Source organism: Scyliorhinus canicula, chromosome 27 (assembly GCF_902713615.1).
Source record: "Scyliorhinus canicula chromosome 27, sScyCan1.1, whole genome shotgun sequence".
NCBI lineage: Eukaryota > Metazoa > Chordata > Chondrichthyes > Carcharhiniformes > Scyliorhinidae > Scyliorhinus > Scyliorhinus canicula.
In genome coordinates, this window is record NC_052172.1 from 6,665,341 (window position 1) to 6,688,450 (window position 23,110).

The 23,110-nt window shown below is 46.1% G+C and overlaps 1 gene segment (V, D, J or C); it reads right to left on the bottom strand.

Annotated features, from left to right (window-relative positions):
* Nucleotides 1-22,024: 22,024 nt before the first annotated feature.
* Nucleotides 22,025-22,708, bottom strand: LOC119957697. The segment is given in 2 exon segments: nt 22,025-22,449; nt 22,588-22,708. Coding segments are annotated over 2 exon segments (462 nt in total).
* Nucleotides 22,709-23,110: the final 402 nt, after the last annotated feature.

Consider the following 23,110-nt stretch of genomic DNA (forward strand, 5'->3'; position numbering starts at 1 on the left):
TGTGGCCTAATGAGCTTTCTATAGAGCTCTATCATAACCTGTCTGCTCTGATCTCAAATGCCTTCTGAAAGTCCATAAATAACATCCTTTTAACATTCCCCTGCTCACTACCTTACTCGTCTCTTCAAAATATCCCTGTGATGAATCCATGCTGTCTCTTCCTTATTAACTGAACGTTTTCGAGGTATTCAGTTATCCAATACCTGATTACAGAGTCCAACAATTTCCCCACCGTAGATGTGAGACTAACCGCACTGGAATTCCCTAGTTTCCTCCTTTCATCCTTCTTAAAAAGTGGAATGACATGAGCAATTTTCCAACCCAGACCTAGGACTCCTGAATCTAGGGACCTCTGGAACATTACAGTTAGGGCATCTGAATATGTTCCTCTACTTCCTTTAACACTCTCGGATAAAACCTGGTCCTGGGGATTTGTCACTCTTTAGCTCCATTAATTATCCCATTGTCAATGTTTTATTGATTAATTTTATTTCTTCTTTGTCCCCCATCCTCAACTGATGTCCCCGGGTTTTCCCTTTCCTCCTACAAGTTACCCTCCTTCTCTACTGCAAATGCTGATGCAAAGTAATTATTCAACATGTCTGCCATGTTCTAATAGTCACTGACAATATCCGCACTTTCAGTCTTTCACTGACCAACATTGCTCCGAACCACCCGCGTTCCCGTTCAGTAATAAAGATATGGTTGAGTCAAATATCAGCTTTTCCCAACAAACTGGCCCCTTTTTTCGCTGAATGTGTTCAATAAATTAGTGCCAGATGGGTTCATGTTATATCCTGACAGCTTTCCTTTTTAGTCTTTTCTCCATCGTCTGTTTATCCACTTTATTATTCAACTCTTAAATGTACCTCCGCTGTTCACCTGAAGACATTGTGGCGAGTTCCACATTCCCAGCAGCCTATGGGAATCTATCTCCTGAATTCCGATTCGATCTTTCTCGTGACGATTTTATATTGATGATCTCCTAAATCTGGTGTCTCCACAAATGGAAACAGCTATCGAACCCGATTCATAATGGCAAACACTTCGATCAGCGCAGCCCCCAAACTGTCCCTTTTCTACAGAAGAACATGTTCTGTTATCCCTGATATTTATAACAGTTCTGTCAATACCGCTGTCCATTTTCCAGTTCCCCTTTTCCAATGCTCATCTAAATCCAATCACTGACATTGATAATAATCTTGATCCTGTTGCCAAAAATATAGTCACTCAGCACGACAAACTACAGCTGCTGAAAGCACCGCACGGTTTTCTCGCTCACAGCTGTCCCCTGCACCCTTTGGGGTTTTTGTTGAACTGCTCCATCTCTCTGAGTCACTGTGAAGACTCCAGGCGCAGTAATACACGGCCGAGTGATCCACCCGTAGGCTGGAGGTCGCCAGTTTGAGCTCGGAGCCACTCGGTCTCTTGGCGGTGAAACCGTCCACCGGGTTACTCAAATCCACATCACCGCTAACCGCAGAGTAAAACATAAACTGAAGCTCCTTCCTCGGGTATTGTCTGTACCAGAACATATCAGGGTTACTGTTGCCCTGGACACCGCAATACAGTTCCACACTGTCCCCGGGATATTTAGAGACAGCTGCGGGAGTCTGGCGGACAGTCTGCGAGTTCACGTCTGGGGAAGAGACAAGAGAGGAAGAGGTCAGAACCGGGGTAATCTGGGAGGTGCAGAAGGGAAGATAGGAAGAAAAAACTAAGAGGAAAGAAAAGTTCCTTGTTAATAATCACTCACATTGAAATAAGATCAGGAGACTCAGTAACGCACACATGTTGTCTGGACAGGCTTTATTCGAATAACGAATGAACTAAGTCAACAGCGTTGCATCTTGTTGCTTTTTCGACGTCAATGAGTCATGACGTTTTTTCCGAACTGAAGTCCTTGTCGGTGACCAGGCTCCTCCTACTCTGATTGAAAGGCCCATGATTGGCTGATGGGAACAGGAGACTCCAAAATCGAGAGAGACAGGTGAAGCGAGTGGGCAAAGCAATAGCAGATGCAGTTTCATGTGGGAAATTCTGAGGTCATCCGCGGTCAGGCCTTATGAAGCGGAAGAGGAATAATACTTAACTCTGAAGAACTGTGGAGTTACAAAGGCATTTAGTTGCCCCGCTAATCAGAAACCTGAGCACGTTCTGTTTCATTGTAGAGAACCCTCGGTAGATTCTAAAGGGAATCCGTTTTTCCTTCTGAGCAGACAATTCAGGAAAGGGTGAATTAGAAAGGCTGGTGACGACGCGGTGGCCTAGAGGTTAGCACTGCTGCCTCATGGCGCCGAGAGCCCAGGTTCGATCACTGACGGTGTGGAGTTTGCAAATTCTCCCCGTGTCTGCATGTGTCTCACCCCCCACAACACAAAGATGTGACGGGTAGATGGATTGGCCAATCTAAATTGCCCCTTAATTGGAAAAAATGAATTGGGGACTCTAAATTTTATTTTTAAAAGAGTTAAAAACTGATTCTGCAGAATTATCTCCCGCCCTTACTGTGAATATTTCTCTCTCAATCTCTCTCGCTGCACTCTGTCTTTCTCTACATAATTCTCTGTGCAAGGAAACTGCATGGAAAAGTAAAGGGGCTCTGATCTCAGCTGCTGCCCAATCTCAGGCAGTGAAGGAGGATTCACAGGGACCTGGGTCCACAGCCCCCAAGTTCTAGGCCCATCGCCCCTTCATTGCCATGCCACCTTCTATTACCCAATCTTGTAATCAGTGCAAATTGAAAGGAAGTGTTGCAAATGCTTAGCAGGTCTGGGAGCATCTGTGCAGACAGAAACAGTTCACATTTCGATTCTATATGACTCTTGTTGAGAAAAGTTATACTATATTGCATTGGAAATGTTAACTCTGTTTCTCACTTCACAGATACCGCCCGACCCGCTGATTATTTACATCATTTTCGATTGTTCTTTCAGGTTTTCCACCTCAGCTGTATTTCGATTTGAATTTAATATACAACATGCTGGTTCAGAGATTGAGATCTGAACGATGGTCACTTGTGAGGGCTGGAACAGGCCGGTCTGGATCATTCATGAACAGAGCGGGAGACTGGAGTGGAGCAGCATAAATCTGAGACACAGAGGCACCTGACTGTCCTGGTTAATGATTCACAAAGAGTTAGTCTACAGGTACAGCAAGTGAAGGTGAATGAAACATTGAAGTTTATTGCAAGGGTTTAGAAGATAATAGTAAGTAAGTATAGGAAGTATAGGAGTTTAGGGAGACAATACGTGGAGTATCATAGAATGATTGAATCCTTACAGTGCAGAAGGTGGCTATTCGTCCCATCTATGGGTTGAAAGCGCCATTGCCTCACATTGCCAGGGAATTGGGGGCTCGGGTCACTCTGTATGAGGAGTTTGCACTTTCTCCCCATGACTGCGTGGGTTTCCTCCGGATTCTCCGGTTTCTTCCCACAGTGCAAAAGATGTGCAAGTTAGGTGGATTGTCCATGCTCACTTTTGGACCCATCGCAGGTTCCTGCCCCCCCCCCCTCCCCCCACCCCACCCCCACAGCTGTTTTCCAATGCCTTTAGGGTTCTTGTTGTATGGTTCCATCTCTCTCAGTCACTGCGAAGACTCCAGTCCGAGCGCGTCACCCCCTGGCCAACGGACCCCAGGTTGGTCTTATTCACTGGGTCCCCTCGATGTGAAACTGTCCATCGCCCTGTCTGGATCGACATAATTTGCAGCATTAGAATAAAACATTAGCTGCAGCTCGGAGGGAGTATTGTCTGTACCAGAACATGTAGATGTTGCTGCAACTGCCCTCCACACTGCAGCTCAATCTCAATCTCTCCCCTGGACATCTGGAGAGGGCGGCGGGAGTCTGGCGGATAGTCTGAGACTTCAAATCTGAGAAAGAGACAGGGAGAGGAGATCAGGAGATGAGACCCTCTGCTTGGTGAAGAACCAAGATGAAAGATAGAAAGAAGGAAAGAAAGAAATAAGGAAAGAAAGAAAGATAGATATAAATAAATAAATAAATAAATAAATAAATAAATAAAGAACGAAAGAAAGATAGAAAGAAAGAAAGAAACAAAGAAACAAAGAAAGAAACAAAGAAAGAAACAAAGATGTCTGGAGACATCTATTGACAAAAACATCAGAGGAAATGTGGAAGTCTGACTCTGTCTGGGTGAATGGGAGCTTTCAACACAAAAAAATATCGTTTTTCTACTAAACTAGCACCTCGAGATTTAGGGAGAAAGACGGGAAGACGGTAATTAGTAACAGAGCGGTCATGATCTCAGTCAATGATTGATAAATCCCAAGATGCTGGACCGGCTCCTTCACAGACTTGAAGGGCTGAATGGCCTCCTGATGTCCCTGAGCAACAAACTCAAAGGAGGATGAATGACCCTTTGGTTGTGAGGGGCTGAATGGGCTCTTCATGTTCCTCAATAGCAAGTCCAAAGAGTCTCAATGACCTTCTTTCTTACGCTGTTTCGTAGGTTCACAGGAGCCGAATAGTCCCTGTGTCCCTGTTAAACAATGTACGACACACTGCTCTCCTTTCATGGTCCTCGAGCGCCGCCTGCTGTTACTCTGGAGAATAATTACACAGTCAATAATTGAACCCCAAACAGTTTTCCGCACATCAATCCTTTCAATTCTCCTGTTATGTTTGTCAATCTATCCCCAGATAACCATCCTATATCATTTTTTAATTGTTTATTGTCACAATCACGTTCATTGTACAAGCATGCGACACCGCCTGGTTATCTCGCTCACAGCTGTTTCTTGCTGCCTTTGGGGTTTTTGTTGAACTGCTCCATCTGTCTGAGTCACTGTGAAGACTCCAGGCGCAGTAATAGACGGCCGAGCGATTCACCCGCAGGCCGGTGGACTTCAGGTTGAACTGGGAGCCACTCGGTCGTTCTGCGTTGAAACCGTCCACCGTCCGCGGCGGAGTCACACTTGCTGTAGCTGCTGAATAAAACATCAGCTGCAGCCCCCTCCCGAGATGTTGTCTGTACCAGAACATGTCACCGCTACTGGCTCCCTCCGCAGTGCACTTCAGTTCCACTGTCTCTCCAGGGGATTTGCAGACATTGTTAGGAGTCTGATGGACTGTCGCTGAGTTGACGTCTGAAAAAGATATGGGGAGGTGAGGGAGTCAATAAAGAGGGAGAATTAGAGAATAGGAGGAAGGAAATTAGAAATAAATTAAAGGATAAATGATGATGCCAAAAAATATTGCAAGAAAAGACATTCACATTGTAATAAATTGACGAGGCTCAGTAACAGATACATGTTCACTTGCAATTTGTTTTGCAAAGAGGAAATCGAGTAAATAAGGCTCTAGTCCTGCTGGAATGAGACCGTCTCCTTTCAAATTATTCAAGTGAATACGTGTCAAGGAGGAGTATACGTTTGAAGACGCCCCTGACACTGTCACTGAAAGGCCCGCCTTTCTCTGTCATTGGCTGCAAGTGGTGCAATGAAAACAGGCGTTTTCGAACGCGTCACTGTTTCAAGAAGTGGGTAAATCAGTGGCAGATGCAGTTTCATGTGAACAAGTCCATGTTCCTCCGGGGCAGGGTGAAGGGAGAGATCAGCACTGTCTAACTGGTGAGAAGAGACGGTCTGTGGAGCAGCTAGTGAATTCATTTCTGTAGCTGTACTAGACTCCCGAAACACGGATAAACATGTACAACAAATATCAAAACCTAATGAAATGCTCGCCTTCAATTGTATGGGGGCTCGGTAGCACAGTGGTTAGCACAGTGGCTTCATAGCTCCAGAGTCCCGGGTTAGATTCCGGCTTGGCTGATGGTCTGTGTGGAGTCTGCACGTTCTCCCCGTGTCTGCGTGGGTTTCCTCCGGGTGCTCCGGTTTTCTCCCACAGTCCAAAGCTGTGCAGGTTAGGTAGATTGGCCGTGCTAAATTTCCCCTCAGTGTCCAAAAAGGTTCAGGGGGGTTACAAGGTTAAGGGAAGAGGTTGGAGTTGTGGTCTGGGTTACGGGGAGAGGGCCGGTGCGGACTCGATGGGCCCAATGACCTCCTTCTGCCCTGTAATTCCTCCGACTTCTATGAATTCCGGGGAGCTCATAATCCAATGAGGGAGGTTCTGCTCCAGTTTTTGAGAAGCTGAGGAAGACTCCAGATGCGATATGTGTTCCAGCCCCTGGATAGATTCTCCCGGACAAACTTCAGGAGGAGGATTCACCAGAATCATCGCAGGCCCCAGAGAGTGACATCTTGGGGCACTTTGCACAATCTAGAGCAATTTCCCTTGGTTCTCGGAGGCTGACGGAGAACAGACTTGTGGTGGTTTTAGACGCTATTGGGATTAACAGGGATGGGACTGAATTCACAAATCAGAATGTACAATTCGGACTTCAGGCCGCGAGGAAGGGGAAGCATTTGTTACACACATGGGGGTGGTAATCTCGAACTCTCTGCCCCCCAAATACAGTCAATGTTGTTGGTGAGTTGGATATCTGAAGGCCGAGATTGATAGATATCCATTGGTTAGTCGAGGGATACATACTGGAGCCGGGTAGATAGAGTGCAGGTAAGATCAGTGCAATCAAATTGAACGGCTAGGGTCTCGGGGTCCTTTCTGGGCTCTGACTGATCCTATTCATGTCCCAGGCAATGATGAGTTTCATTGTTTTAGAGCGCCCTCTGTAAAGACAATTTGGAAATTCAGTGTAACTCGGGTCTTTTCACTGATTCCCCTGTTCGTTCCCTCTTGTTTCTATTGTCCATCAACTCTAACCTTTATTTGTATTTATTTTTATTTTTATTACCTTTTCGCATTGTGTGGGGGCGGGGGAACTGAAGTGACATCACAGTAAAGCTGTGACCCGATTGGCTGGCTGGGAATCGACACTAACTTTAAAAATTAAGCATTGATAAACTAATTAAACATAATTACTTGATTACTTAATTATAATTTACAGGTGTATCTGAGCCAAAGATCGGAGAGTACTGTATTTAGCTTTCAGATTTATAGTAGAAATCTAGTGCTCGGAAACATATAGTTAACAGTCACTTTAAAAAGTGTTAAATTTAATTTACTAATTAATTGATGCAATGTCAATTAGAGGGGTGCATTGCTCTGACTGTGAGATGTGGCAGGTCCGGGAGGCGTCCAGCGTTCAGGATGACTTAATCTGCAGAAAGTTCACCCAACTGGCTCCTCACAGACCGCATGGTTCGGTTGGAGCAGCAGTTGGATGCACTTAGGAGCATGCAGGTAGCGGAAAGCGTCATCGATAGCAGTTATATAAATGTGGTCACACCCAAGGTCCAGGTAGAGAAATGGGTGACCACCAGAAAGGGAAGGCAGTCAGTGCAGGAATCCCCTGTGGTTGTCCCCCTCTTGAACAGGTATACCCCTTTGGGTACTGTCGGGGGGGATAGCCTATCAGCGGAAAACAGCAACAGCGAGAGCAGTGGCACCACGGCAGGTTCTGATGTTCAGCAGGGAGGGTCAAAGCGCAGAAGAGCAATAGTCATAGGGGACTCGATAGTCAGGGGGACAGATAGGCGCTTCTGTAGACATGAAAGAGACTCAAGGATGGTGTGGTTCCTCCCTGGTGCCAGGGTCCAGGATGTCTCCAAATGGGTAGCGGGAATCCTGAAGGGGGAGGGCAAACAGGCAACGGTCGTTGTACATATTGGTACTAACAACATGGGCAGGAAGGGGCATGAGGTCCTGCAGCAGGAGTTCAGGGAGCTAGGCAGAAAGTTAAACGACAGGACCTCTGGGGTTGTAATCTTTGGATTACTCCCCGTGCCACGTGCCAATGAGGCTAGTAATAGGAAGATGGAGCAGCTAAATACGTGGCTAAACAGCTGGTGAAGGAGGGAGGGTTTCCGTTATCTGGACCACTGGGAGTTCTTCTGGGGCAGGTGTGACCTGTAAAAGAAGGACGGGTTGCGTCTAAACTGGAGAGCATAAATAACCTGGCTGCAAAATTTGCTCATGTCACAGGGGAGGGTTTAAACTAGTATGGCAGGGGGGTGGGTACCGGAGCAATAGGTCGGATGGTGAAAGCATTGAGGGAGAACTAGGGAATAGGATGTATATGAATAGTATGGATATGAGGAAGAGAGGGAGATATTGCTAAGAACTGCGGGTCTGGTGGCCTGAAGTTCATATGTTTTAAGGGAAGAAGTATCACGGGTAAGGCAGATGAACTTAGAGCTTGGATTAGTACTTGGAACTATGATGTTGTTGCCATTGCAGAGACCTGGTTGAGGGAAGTACACGATTGGCAGCTAAACGTTCCAGGATTTAGATTTTTAAGGTGGGACAGAGGGGGATGCAAAAGGAGTGGAGGGGTTGCGGTACTGGTGAGGGAGAATATCACCGCTGTACTATAGGAGGGTACCTCAGAGGGCAGCGAGGCTATATGAGTAGAAATCAGGAAAAAGAAGGGTGCAGTCACCATGTTGGGTGTTTACTACAGGCCTCCCAACAGCCAGCAAGAGATAGAGGATCAGATAGGTAGACAGATTTTGGAAACGAGTAAAAACAACAGGGTTGTTGTGATGGGAGACTTCAACTTCCCCAATATTGACTGGGACTCAAAAGGGGCTTAGACGGGGCAGAGGTTGTAAGGAGCATCCAGGAGGGCTACTTAAAACAATATGTAGACAGTCCAACGAGGGAAGGGGCAGTACTGGACCTGGTATTGGGGAATGAGCCCGGTCAGGTGGTAGAGGTTTCAGTAGGGGGAGCATTTCGGGAATAGTGACCACAATTCAGTAAGTTTTAACGTGCTGGTGGACAATGATAAGTGTGGTCCGAGGGTGAATATGCTAAATTGGGGGAAGGCTAATTATAACACTCTTAGGCGGAAACTGAAGAACATAGATTGGGGGTGGATGTTTGGGAGTAAATCAACATCTGACATGTGGGAGACTTTCAAATTTCAGTTGAAAGGAATTCAGGATTGGCATGTTCCTGTGCGGAAGAAGGATAAATACGGCAAATTTCGGGAACCTTGAATAACGAGCGATATTGTTGGCCTTGTCAAAAAGAAAAAGGAGGCATTTGTCAGGGCTAGAAAGCTGGGAACAGACAAAGCCTGTGTGGAATATAAGGAATGTAGGAAGTAACTGAAGCAAGGAGTCAGGAGGGCTAGAAGGGGTCACGAAAAGCCATTGGCAAATAGGGTTAAGGAAAATCCCAAGGCTTTTTACACATACATAAAAAGTAAAAGGGTAACCAGGGAAAGGGTTGGCCCACTGAAGGACAGGGGAGGTAATCTATGTACGGAGCCAGAGGAAATGGGTGAACTGCTAAATGAATACTTTGCATCTGTATTCACCAACGAGAAGGAATTGGTGGATGTTGCATCTGGAGAAGGGTATGTAGATAGCCTGGGACAGATTGAGATACAGGAAGACGAGGTGTTGGGCGTCTTGAAAAATATTAAGATAGATAAGTCCCCAGAGCCTGATGGGATCTACCCCAGAATACTGAAGGAGGCTAGAGAGGAATTTGCTGTTGCCTTGACAGAAATCTTTGGATCCGCACTGCCTTCAGGCGATGTCCCGGAATACTGGAGATGAGCGAATGTTGTTCCTTTGTTTAAGAAGGGTAGCAAGGATAATCCAGAGAACTACAGGCCGGTGAGCCTTACGTCAGTGGTAGGGAAATTACTGGAGAGAATTCTTCGGGACAGGGCATGCTCTCATTTGGAAGCAAATGGACGTATTGGTGAGAGCCAGCATGGTTTTGTGAAGGGGAGGTCGTGTCTCACTAACTTGATAGAGTTTTTCGAAGAGGTCACAAAGACGATTGATGCAGGTAGGGCAGTGGATGTTGTCTATATGGACTTCAGTAAGTCCTTTGACAATGACCCTCTTGGTAAACTGGTACACAAGGTGATGTCACACTGGATCAGGTGTGAGCTGTCAAGGTGGATACAGAACTGGCTAGGTCATAGAAGGCAGAGAGTAGCAATGGAAGGGTGCTTTTCTAATTGGAGGGCTGTTACTAGTGTTGTTCTGCAGGGATCAGTGCTCGGACCTTTGCTGTTCGTAGTCTATATAAACGATTTGGAGGAAAATGTAACTGGTCTGATTAGTGAGTTTGCAGATGGCACAAAGCTTGGTGGAATTGCGGATAGTGATGAGGACTGTCAGAGGATTCAACAGGATTTAGATCGTTTGGAGACTTGGGCAGAGAGATGGCAGATGGAGTTTAATCCGGACAAATGTGAGGTAATGCATTTTGGAAGGTCTGATGCAGGTAGGGAATATACAGTGAATGGTAGAACCCCCAAGAGTATTGAAAGTCAGAGAGACCTAGGTGTACAGGTCCACAGGTCACTGAAAGGGGCAACACAGGTGGAGACGGTAGTCAAGAACGCATACAGCATGCTTGCCTTCATTGGCCAGGGCATTGAGTATAAGAATTGGCAAGTCATGTTGCAGCTGTATAGAACCTTAGTTGAGCCATACTTGGAGTATAGAGTTCAATTCTGGTCGCCGCACTACCAGAAGGATGTGGAGGCTTTAGAGAGGGTGCAGAAGAGATTTACTAGGATGTTGCCCGGTATGGAGGGCATTAGCTATGAGGGGCTGTTGAATAAACTCCGTTTGTTCTCACTGGAACGATGGAGGTTGAGGGGCGACCTGATAGAGGTCTACAGAAGTGTGAGGGGATACACAGAGTGGATACTCAGAGGCTTTTCCCCACTGTAGAGTGGTCAATTACTCGTGGTCAGAAGTTTAAGGTGCGAGGCGCAAGGTTTAGAGGAAGTATACGAGGCAAGTTTTTTAAACAGAGGGTAGTGGGTGCCTGGAACTCGCTGCCGGAAGAGGTGGTGGAAGCAGGGACGATAGTGACATTTGAGGGGCATCTTGACAAATACATGAATAGGATGGGAATAGAGGGAGACGGTCCCAGAAAGTGTAGAAGATTTTAGTTTAGATGGGCAGCATGGTCGGCACGGGCTTGGAGGGCCGAAGGGCCTGTTCCTGTGCTTTACTTTTCATTGTTCTTTGGTAGGTTAAGTCTCAAGTTCCTCCTGAATTTCCAAGACTTCCCTTTCCAGTGCCACACCAAGCTGAATCTTCCGACGTTCTTCCAAAGTGTTTTCAGCCAGTCTCTGTGCATTTCCCAATGAGTTTCCGACACGAGGTCCACGTTGCTGCCTCAATGGGTCTTAAATCCCCACAAGCTCCATTGTGCCAGAAACATCCTCTTGCAAACATCCTCCTGGCAGCAATAACTTCATCGTCCAGCAGCACATGTCTCTGCCTCCTCATATGCCTGGGTCCACAAACCCCAACAGCTCCTCTTCTGCGCCAATGTGTGAGCAGCGGCGCTTGAGTTTCTAGGTTTGGACTTTGGCTTTTTTTCTCATTGATCATGGACACTTATCACGTGATCTCCGGGCAGAGCTCAGCAATTTCATCATCCCCACTGGGACATTATCTGTGACCTTAAATTAGAAGAGTTAGCTGAATAGCCTTATAAAGTGTGGCCTTTCGGGTCGATGGAGATGAACATTTTCAAAGATTTCATAGACTTCTGACAACGCAGGAGGAGGCCATTCGGTCCGTCGAAGCGCAGCCCACCTCGGGTCAGGCACCCACTCTGTCCCCATAAGCCAGGATCCCTAACTAACCTGTTGGACACTAAGGGCAATTTAGCATGGCCAATGCACCTAACCTGCACATCTTTGGGCTGCGGGAGGAAACCGGAGCACCCGGAGGAAACCTACACAGACACGGGGGGAACATGCAAACTCCGGCAGTCACCCGGGGTCTAAATTGAACGCATGTCCCTGGCGCTGTGAGGCAGCCGTGCTAACCACTGTGCCACCGTGCCGCCCTGGATGATGACGGTGGGGGATGAGCTGGGGGAGTGCGGATGCTGGAGTTCCGGATCAAGGGACAGAACCTTCAAATTAACAGCAAGCTGGTCAGTACTGATGTCAGGAGGCATTTAGTGACACCAACTGGAACAGTGTCCCCTGTAAAAAAACTTTCGTGGGTGGAATTGAATTGGAAATTTCAACAGAAAATTGGGCTTTACAAACACATCAGCCATGATTACATCATTAAAAAGTGTTAAGGTGCTGAATAGCCTCCTGATATTTCTGAAGTACAACTTCATGGTGGGGTTAAACCCAACAGAGTTTCATCCGGTTTCTCCACTGTGCACCTAAGGGAGATTAATCAGGCCAGTTTCCAATTTATGAGAATGAGTGAGTTGTGGAGCAACAAGGTAATTTAAGTGTCCACAGACACAAACAATGTGAAACACAGAATGAGGCAAGATGGAATCATGGAACCTAATCGAATTCAGCCTTTACATCAATAGAATGTCATACAAAATGGAGAATGTTCACCTGGATTCCTTACAGAACCGCAGGCATCAGGAAAACTGCTCTGTTGGTGGGAAGCGGACCTCAGGCCGAATATATCGGACCCAGCAGGTGGTCAGAATAATACCAAATGTTAGAGATAAAATTACAGAGGCACAGGGCACAAGACGTTAACATAAGAACATAAGAACTACGAGCAGGAGTAGGCCAGCTGGCCCCTGGGGCCTGCCCCACAATTCAATAAGATAATTGCTGATCTTTTTGTGGACTCAGCTCCACTTTCCTGCCCGCTCACCGCAACTCTTAATTCCTTGACAAAAATCTATCCACCTTTGCCTCAAAAAACATCCAATGAGGTAGCCTCAACTGCTTCACTGGACAAGGAATTACACAGATTCACAACCCTTTGAGTCAGGGCAGAACGGTAGCACAAGTGGATAGCACTGCAGCTCCGCTGCGCCAGGGCCCCGGGTTCGATTCCCTGCTGGGTCACTGTCTGTGCGGAGTCTGCACATTTTCCCCGTGTGTGCGTGGGTTTCCTCCGGGTGCTCCGGTTTCCTCCCACAGTCCAACGACGTGCAGGCTAGGTGCATTGGCCATGATAAATTGCCCTGAGTCTCCAAAAAGGTTAGGAGGGGTTATTGGGTTACGGAGAGAGAGTGGAAGTCAGGGCTTACATGGGTCGGACTCGATGGGCCGATTGGCCTCCTTTTGCACTGTATGTTCTCTGTCTGTGAACAAGTTCCTCATCAACTCAGTCCAAAATATGCTCTCCCTTATTTTGAAGCTACGTCGCCGAGTTCTAATTTCACTCGCAAATAGAGTTTATAGAGAAATACAGCACAGAACAGGCCCTTCGGCCCACGATGTTGCGCCGAACTTTTGTCCTAGGTTAATCATAGAATTTTGGACAATTTGTCATGGCCAATCCACCCAACCTGCACATCTTTGGACTGTGGGAGGAAACCGGAGTACCCGGAGGAAACCCACGCAGTCACGGGGAGGATGTGCAGACTCCACACAGACAGTGACCCAAGTCGAAATCGAACTTGGGACCCTGGAGCTGTGAAGCAATTGTGCTATCCACAATGCTACCGTGCTGCCCTTAAGAAGTTAACCTACACTCCCTTATTCTACCCTAATCCAAGTACCTATCCAATAGCCGCTTGAAGGTCCATAAATTTTCCGACTCAACTACTACCACAGGCAGTGCATTCCATGCCCCCACTACTCTCTGGGTAAAGAACCTACCTCTGACATCCCCTCTATATCTTCCACCATTTATCTTAAATTTATGTCCCCTTGTAATGGTGTGTTCCACCCGGGGAAAAAGTCTCTGACTGTCTACTCTATCTATTCCCCTGATCATCTTATAAACCTCTATCAAGTCGCCCCTCATCCTTCTCCGTTCTAATGAGAAAAGGCCTAACACCCTCAATCTTTCCTCGTATGACCTACTCTCCATTCCAGGCAACATCCTGGTAAATCTCCTTTGCACCTTTTCCAAAGCTTCCACATCCTTCCTAAAATGAGGTGACCAGAACTGCACACAGTACTCCAAATGTGGCCTGACCAAGGTTTTGTACAGCTGCATCATCACCTCATGGCTCTTAAATTCAATCCCTCTGCTCATGAACGCTAGCACACCATAGGCCTTCTTCACAGCTCTATCCACTTGAGTGGCAACTTTCAAAGAACAATGAACATAGACCCCAAGATCTCTCTGCTCCTCCACATTGCCAAGAACCCTACCATTAACCCTGTATTCCGCATTCAGATTTGTCCTTCCAAAATGGACAACCTCACACTTGTCAGGGTTAAACTCCATCTGCCACTTCTCAGCCCAGCTCTGCATTCTATCTATGTCTCTTTGAAGCCGACAACAGCCCTCCTCACTATCCACAACTCCACCAATCTTCGTATCATCTGCAAATTTACTGACCCACCCTTCAACTCCCTCATCCAAGTCGTTAATGAAAATCACAAACAGCAGAGGACCCAGAACTGATCCCTGCGGTACGCCACTGATAACTGGGCTCCAGGCTGAATATTTGCCATCCACCACAACTCTCTGTCTTCTATCGGTTAGCCAGTTTGTTATCCAACTGGCCAAATTTCCCACTATCCCATGCCTCCTTACTTTCTGCATAAGCCTACCATGGGGAACCTTATCAAATGCCTTACTAAAATCCATGTACACTACATCCACTGCTTTACCTTCATCCACATGCTTGGTCACCTCCTCAAAGAATTCAATAAGACTTGTAAGGCAAGACCTACCCCTCACAAATCCGTGCTGACTATCCCTAATCAAGCAATGCCTTTCCAGATGCTCAGAAATCCTATCCCTCAGTACCCTTTCCATTACTTTGCCTACCACCGAAGTAAGACTAACTGGCCTGTAATTCCCAGGGTTATCCCTATTCCCTTTTTTGAACAGGGGCACGACATTCGCCACTCTCCAATCCTCTGGTACCACCCCTGTTGACAGCGAGGACGAAAAGATCATTGCCAACGGCTCTGCAATTTCATTTCTTGCTTCCCAGAGAATCCTTGGATATATCCCGTCAGGCCCGGGGGACTTGTCTATCCTCAAGTTTTTCAAAACGCGCAACACATCTTCCTTCCTGACAAGTATCTCCTCAAGCTTATCAGTCTGCTTCACGCTGTCCTCTCCAACAATATGGCCCCTCTCATTTGTAAATACTGAAGAAAAATACTTGTTCAAGACCTCTCCTATCTCTTCAGACTCAATACACAATCTCCCGCTACTGTCCTTAATCGGACCTACTCTCACTCTAGTCATTCTCATATTTCTCACGTATGTGTAAAAGGCCTTGGGGTTTTCCTTGATCCTACCCGCCAAAGATTTTTCATGCCCTCTCTTAGCTCTCCTAATCCCTTTCTTCAGTTCCCTCCTGGCTATCTTGTATCCCTCCAGCGCCCTGTCTGAACCTTGTTTCTTCAGCCTTACATAAGTCTCCTTCTTCCTCTTAACAAGACATTCAACCTCTCTTGTCAACCATGGTTCCCTCACTCGACCATCTCTTCCCTGCCTGACAGGGACATACATATCAAAGACACGCAGTACCTGATCCTTGAACAAGTTCCACATTTCACTTGTGTCCTTCCCTGACAGCCTATGTTCCCAACTTCTGCACTTCAATTCTTGTCTGACAGCATTGTATTTACCCTTCCCCCAATTATAAACCTTGCCCTGTTGCTCGCACCTATCCCTCTCCATTACTAAAGTGAAAGTCACAGAATTGTGGTCACTACCTCCAAAATGCTCCCCCACTAACAAATCTATCACCTGCCCTGGTTCATTACCAAGTACTAAATCCAATATGGCCTCCCCTCTGGTCGGACAATCTACATACTGTGTTAGAAAAGCTTCCTGGACACACTGCACAAACACTACCCCATCCAAACTATTTGATCTAAAGAGTTTCCACTCAATGTTTGGGAAGTTGAAGTCGCCCATGACTACTACCCTGTGACTTCTGCACCTTTCCAGAATCTGTTTCCCAATCTGTTCCTCCACATCTCTGCTGCTATTGGGGGGCCTATAGAACACTCCCAACAAGGTGACTGCTCCTTTCCTATTTCTAACTTCAACCCATATTACCTCAGTAGGCAGATCCCCCTCGAACTGCCTTTCTGCAGCTGTTATACTATCTCTAATTAACAATGCCACCCCCCCCACCTCTTTTACCATCCTCCCTAATCTTGTTGAAACATCTATAACCAGGGACCTCCAACAACCATTTCTGCCCCTCTTCTATCCAAGTTTCCGTGATGGCCACCACATCGTAGTCCCAAGTACCGATCCATGCATTAAGTTCACCCACCTTATTCCTGATGCTTCTTGCATTAAAGTATACACACTTCAACCCATCTCCTTGCCTGCAAGTACTCTCCTTTGTTATTGTTACCTTCCCCACTGCATCACTACGTGCTTTGGCGTCCTGACTATCGTCTACCTTAGTTGCTGGACTACAGATCCGGTTCCCATTCCCCTGCCAAATTAGTTTAAACCCTCCCGAAGAGTACTAGAAAACCTCCCCCCCAGGATATTGCTGCCCCTCTGGTTCAGATACAACCTACCTGCTTCTATCTTATCCATCCCCTTCATAATTTTATAGGTTTTCTGTATTCCCTCCTGAAGAAACATATTGCAGTGGAGCTGATTGTGTATTTTCAGCATCTGGTGTGCTGAGCATGATTTCAAATTTGCAGATGATAGGAAGATTGGAAGTGTTGGCAGGTAGGAGAAGGATCGACTTGAACGTCAAAAGGACATAGACATGTTGGTTGATTGGGTAGGCAAGTGGCAGATCGAGGTTAATGCAGAGAGGTGTGAGGTTCATTTTGGCAGGAGGAATCTAGAGAGACAGATGTGAAGGTTAGGTAGATTGGCGACTCCATATTGCCCCTGAGTGCCCAAAGATTAAGTGTGGCTATGGGGATGGGGCAGAGGTGTGGGAGAAATAAAGAGAGAAACTCTAAAGGAAGAGCCGGAGCAGAGGGACCTCAGTGTATATGTGCAGAAAGCATTGGCAGTGGTTGGTGATGTTGAAACAACAGTTTTCATGCATATATTCATAGATAGTCATAGATAGAGTCATAGATGTTTACAGCATGGAAACAGGCTCTTTGGCCCAGCTTGTCCATGCTGCCCAGTTTCTATCACTAAGTTAGTCCCACATGCCCGCATTTGGCCCATATCCCTGGATACCCACCCTGCCCATGTAACTGTCTAACTGCTTGTACAAGGGAAAAATTGTACCAGCCTCTACCACTGCCTCTGGAAGCCAATCCAGGTTCTCAACACCCTCTGTTTAAAGAGATTTTCCCTCTGGTCTCGTTTGTATCTCTCCCCTCTCACCTTAAACCTATGCCCTCTAGTTCCAGACTCCTCAACGTTTGGGAAAATATGTGGACTATCTAACTTATCTATGCTCCTCATTATTTTCTAGACCTCTTTAAGATTACCCCTAAGCCTCCTACGCTCGAGGGAAAAAAGTCCCAGCCTATCCAACCTCTCCTTATAACTCAGACCATCAAGTCCTGGTAGCATCCTCGTAAAGCCCTTTTGCACTCTTTCTGGTTTAACAATATATTTCCTGTAATAGGGTGTCTAGAACGGTGACCGGTAAATTCCACTAAGGTAAATTCCACTATGGTAAATTCCACTCGGAAAATTTCACTATAGGTAGATTTCACTGCGGTATATTCGACTACGGTAAATTCCACTACAGTAAATGGTGGACACACTTCTTAACTAATTAGTCGTTAGTAAATGGTCTATAAAAAACTAAACTACTTGTTACACCCTTCTTAACTAATTAGTAAATGGTCTATAAAAAACTAATTTCACTGGTGCTACTACTTTTTTCTATTCAGTTTAACTTTAAACTTTTAAACCCTCAACCATGGCAACATTTATAACATCAGAGAAGAACAAACTTAAGCTTTGCGACGAAGATAATCATATATTCGAAAAGAATGGAGTTAACAGTAGCAAAACAAAAATATATTGGCGTTGTGAGCGTTTTTACAAAGGTTGCCGGGCTAGACTACATACAACTTTCAACTCCAGTATACCAGAAGTTATTTTTTCAACGGGCTCCCATAATCACTCAGCAAGCAGTGCACACGTTAATGCCCGAAAGGCAGTTAATTCAATGAAAAGTGAAGTAATGAGAACGGCATAATATCTTCACGGGTAGTAAAAGCTACTGCTGTACAAAATCTCGATGAGGAAGCACAATCATTGTTGCAAACTATTCCTGGACTTTCACGTAACATACGTAACTGGAGGCAGCATGCTTTAGGAATCCCAGCACTTCCAACTTGTCGGTCAGGGTTTCAAATCCCTGATACAGTTAAGTACTTAGAAAATGGGTCCTTGTTTTTGGTCTTTGACAGTGGACTTGATGACCCAGACAGAATTTTAGTTTTTTCTTCAGAAAAAGGCTTGGATGATCTCGAAAGCTCTGAAAATTGGGCCTGTGATGGGACTTTTAAGGTGTCTCCTAGTTTGTGGTGTCAGCTTTTCACGCTACATATCATCATTGGAGGGTCATGTGTGCCCAGGCTATTTGCCTTACTTCCTGACCAAAAAGAAGCCTCATATCATAGTCTTCTGTCTACTGTGCGGGATTTAAGGGCAAATTGTCGACCTGCGACCTTTCTCATGGACTTTGAAAAAGCTCTCCATAATTCATTTGTTTCTGTATTTCCGCATTTAGAAGTAGTTGGGTGTGTTTTTCATCTCGGAGAGTCTATTTGGCGAAAGATATGTGCACTTGGTGAGAGTAGGAGATACAACACGGATGAAAGTTTTAAGCTTAAAATTAAGTGTTTTGCGCTTTAGCATTTTTACCAATTGAAGACGTTGTCAATGGATTTGAAGATTTGTCTGATGATGAAAGCATCCCTTCTGAGTTTATCACTTATTTTGAGAATTCGTACATTGGGACTGTAAGGGGACGCGGTCTTCGTCGACGAAGAGAAACCCGTAGTTTCCTATCCAACTCTGGAATGTACGTGACCGCGTTTTAAATGACTTGCCAAGAGCAAATAATTCGGTAGAAGGGTTCCACAATGCTTTGCGGTCATCGATAACATCCACACATCCAAATTTGTGGAAACTTTGCAATGCCCTTAAGACTGAAGAAGGCTTAAGCCAGACGAAAATTGCGCACATTCGACGTGGGGACTCGACAACAAAAAAAAAGTCCTATCAAATGATTGATGCACGAATAAAGAAGCTAGTTGAGAATTATCAATCTGAAAACGCTCTGCAATTTTTAAGAAATATTGCACGCAATTTGTCATAAAAGAATTTCCTTCAAATATATTAAACATTTTTCATAACTTTATTTTTATGTACTCGCCATCATTTTTATCTTAATGTGTGAATAAAATGTGAGCTAAAATGTATTCATATTCTTTTACCTATTTTTATGTACTCGCCATCATTTTTATCTTAATGTGTGAATACAATGTGAGCTAAAATGTATTCATATTCTTTATCTATCCCAAATTATTTATTATTTATTATTTTTTTTAAGGTACTGTAGTGGAATTTACCTTAGTGGAATATGCCGTAGTGATTTTTACCTATAGTGAAATTTTCCGAGTGGAATTTACCGTAGTGGAATTTTCCTTAGTGGAATTTACCTAGAACCATCTAGAACTGGACACAGTATTCCATGTGTGGTCTTACCAATGTCTTCTACAACTTCAACAAGATGTCTCAACTCCTGTATTCAATATTCTGACCAACACACCTAGCATGCTGAATGCCTTCTTCACCACCCTGTCCACCTGCGACTCGATCTACAAGGAGCTATGAACCTGCACTGCTAGATCTTTTGTTATGTAACTTTCCCCAACTCCCTACCATGAACTGAGTATGTCCTGCCGTCATTTGATCTCCCAAAATACATCACCTCAGTACACCATAGTTTCCTAGGTTTTATCAATAGGGGATTGAGTGCAAGAGTAAGATGGCCATGTTGAACTTGGAGAGGAAACTGGATTTGCCTCATCTGAAGACGGCATCCAGTCTGGGCATAATACTTGAAGTTGGATCTGAAGGCATTGGAGGGAATACAAACGGGATTCCTAAGAATCATTCCTCTGAGGACATATTAGAGAGGTTGGGACAAATTTTGTTGGGGCACAGTGGGTCGAGAGAAGATTTGATAGAGGTATTCAACATCCTGAGGGTCATGGACAAGGTAAATGGTGAAAATCTGTTCCCACTCGAGAGAGCATCAAGAGAGGACACCGATTCACAATCATACGTGTAGAATGAAATTCAACCAAGGCTGGTTGGAGTCTGGACGGAGCATTCTGTGGAGGCAGGTTCAATTGAGGTATTCAAAGGAGAATTGGAGTTATACCTGCAAAGTGTCAAGGAGAAGTGCGATTAAATTGGAGTGGCATGGCAAGGTGGCACAGTGGTTAGCAATGCTGCCTCACGGCTCCAGGCTGCTGGGTTCATTTCAATTTCAGAGAGAGCAGAGTTCTTGAAATACATTGAAGAGAGCTTTTTATATTAACATGTTGACGGTGGGCTTGAGTACAGAGTTCTGTGCAGTGTTGAATTGAAGTTGCGAAAACATCTGTTCAGATCTGATCCTCTTGCTATTCTCTCTCACCTGGCATTTGAAAATGTTTCTCCCCCCCCCACCTTACCCATCCCCCCCTCACCCTTCACTGCTCCACCTCGCCACTCCCCACCCCACCCCCTCATTTGATTTCCCAGTGAGAATCCGCTGCCAATTGTCGAGAGTGCGCTCCGGAACACCACCGACGCTGACCAGTGGTGCCCCCTGCTGGAGACGCTGACCGATGCCGAAATGGAGAAGAAGATTCGCGATCAGGACAGAAATACCAGGCGAATGCGACGGCTTGCCATCACCGGTCCCAGCTGGTAACGCGAGAAACTACGCCATGGTGCCGGCTCTCGAGTCACGTTGAGGGACTGGGGTTGTTGTCTTTGGGCGGGTGGGGAGGGGGGGGGCAGGGGAAGGGGTGGGCAGGAGGTGGTGGGTGGGGAAGGGGGGGCTGGTGGGTATACATGGTGGACTACAGCTGGCCGCCAACCGTCTCCACGCCTACCGCTGCCAATTCGCACTTTGGGAACCTGCGTTCCGACTTTCTGTATGAATTGTTCGTCTCGTCTTTTACTTCTCCTCGACGGCCGAACCGTCCCTGTTTCTCCTGCTCTGACGGCACAGCGGGCGGGGGGGAGGGTGGGGGGGGGGGGGGGGGGAGGGGAGCCGCGATTTGTATTTGTTCAATAAAACAGTTGATCCAAACCAAAAAAAAAAAAAACATGTTGACGGTTCAAGAAGGCACGGTGCAGTGCTGCATCTAGCTCCGGGAACGAAAGCAGGACAGGTGTTTAAGGGAACAGTGGGGGGAGCATTTTTCTGAGAGCGACCAAACGCAGTACTATTTAAATTCATCATGGAAAAGGAAAAAGATGGTCTGTCAAGAGATGATCTCCACAATAAACCTTATTTGATTCTGTGAGTAGAAGTTATTCCAAGGATAAAACACAGAAACAGGCTACAGGGGCTCAGTTGCCTCATTCTATCCTCCATAAAGCTTGTCGCAGACAAGGGGTTCATGGTCACGTAGTGCCCTCTGCTGGCCCGTTGAAGGAACCTGATTTGTTTCACTCAAAACCACCCAATGGACCCTTGGTCGCTGAATGTATCTAATGGATTGGTCCCAGCAGGGCTCCTGTGAAATCCCAACATATCCCTCATCCACTTATCCAGAATATCATTTACCTCTAAGATCCACCTACGGTGTTCAATTTAAGACACTCTCTGTGGTGGCGAGTTCCACATACCCAGCAGCCTCTGTGCACTAAGCTTTCTCCTGAGTTCCCATTAGGTTTAATCGTGACGATTTTATATTGATGATCTCCTAAATGTGGTGTCCTCACAAGTGGAAACAGTTTCTCTCCCTCTATCAATCCCGTTTCATAATGTCAAACACCTCGATCAGCGCAGCCCCCATAACCTTCCCTTTTTTACAGAACCGAACATATTCGGTTTTTCCTGATAATGAGAACTTCTGAGTTCCATCAATGCCGCTCTCTCTTTTCCAGTTCCCCTTTTACAATGTTTATCTAAATCCAATCGCTGACATTGATAATCCTGATCTGATTGTCAAAAATATACAGGGTCAGCACGATAATCCACAGCTGCTGAAAGTACCGCCTGGTTTTCTCGCTCACAGCTGTTTCCTGCTGCCTTTGGGGTTTTTGTTGAACTGCTCCATCTCTCTGAGTCACTGTGCAGACTCCAGGCGCAGTAATACACGGCCGAGTGATCCACCCGCAGGCTGGAGGAGTCCAGGGTGAACTCGGAGCCACTCGGTCTCTTGGCGGTAAACCCGTCCACCGGTTCTTTGGGTAACACGAAACCTTTAGCAGAGGAATAAAACATCAACTGCAGCTCCTTCCCCGGGTGTTGTCGGTACCAGAAAATAGTCGGGTCACTGCTGCTCTTGACAACACAATGCAGTTCCACACTGTCCCCGGGATATTTGGAGACAGCGGCGGGAGTCTGGCGGACAGTCTGCGAGTTCACGTCTGGGAAAGAGACAGAAGAGGAAGAGGTCAGAGCCGGGGTAATCTGGGAGGTGCAGAAGGAAAGAAATAATGGAGGGAGGAAGGAAAATATAAAGGATAGTTGTTTCCAAAAAATATTCGTGGAAAGGTCTCACTGACATTGGAATAAGATCAGGAGAGTCAGTAACACACACATGTTGTCCGGGCAGACTTTCGAAATGAACTACAACAAGAGCGTTGAGTCCTGTTGGGGGCAGAGCGTTTTTTTTTAATGATTGAGGAAACGAGGAAGAGTGAACGGAAGTGATGAAGTGTTGGATGACCAGGCCCCTTCCCCTCTCAAAGCCCAGCCCCTCTGAAAGTTCCACCCCATGATTGGCTGATTGGGACAGGCGGCTCCGAAAGGGGCAGACACAGGTGAAGCGAGTGGGCAAAGCAATGGCAGATGCAGTTTCATGTGGGGAATTCTGAGGCTATCCGCGGTTGGCCTGGGGAAGAGAGAGAGGAATACTTTCTAACTGGTGTCTAGTGAGGAAGTTTGGAGCTGCAAAGACATTTAGTTGTCCTGCTCCGCTAATCATTAAAAAGAGACAGTCATGAACAGGGATCAGACATACGGTTCCGGGGAATTCTAACTTTTCTTTCCTGGGACATGGAATGGGGAATCTTCGAGAACACTGGA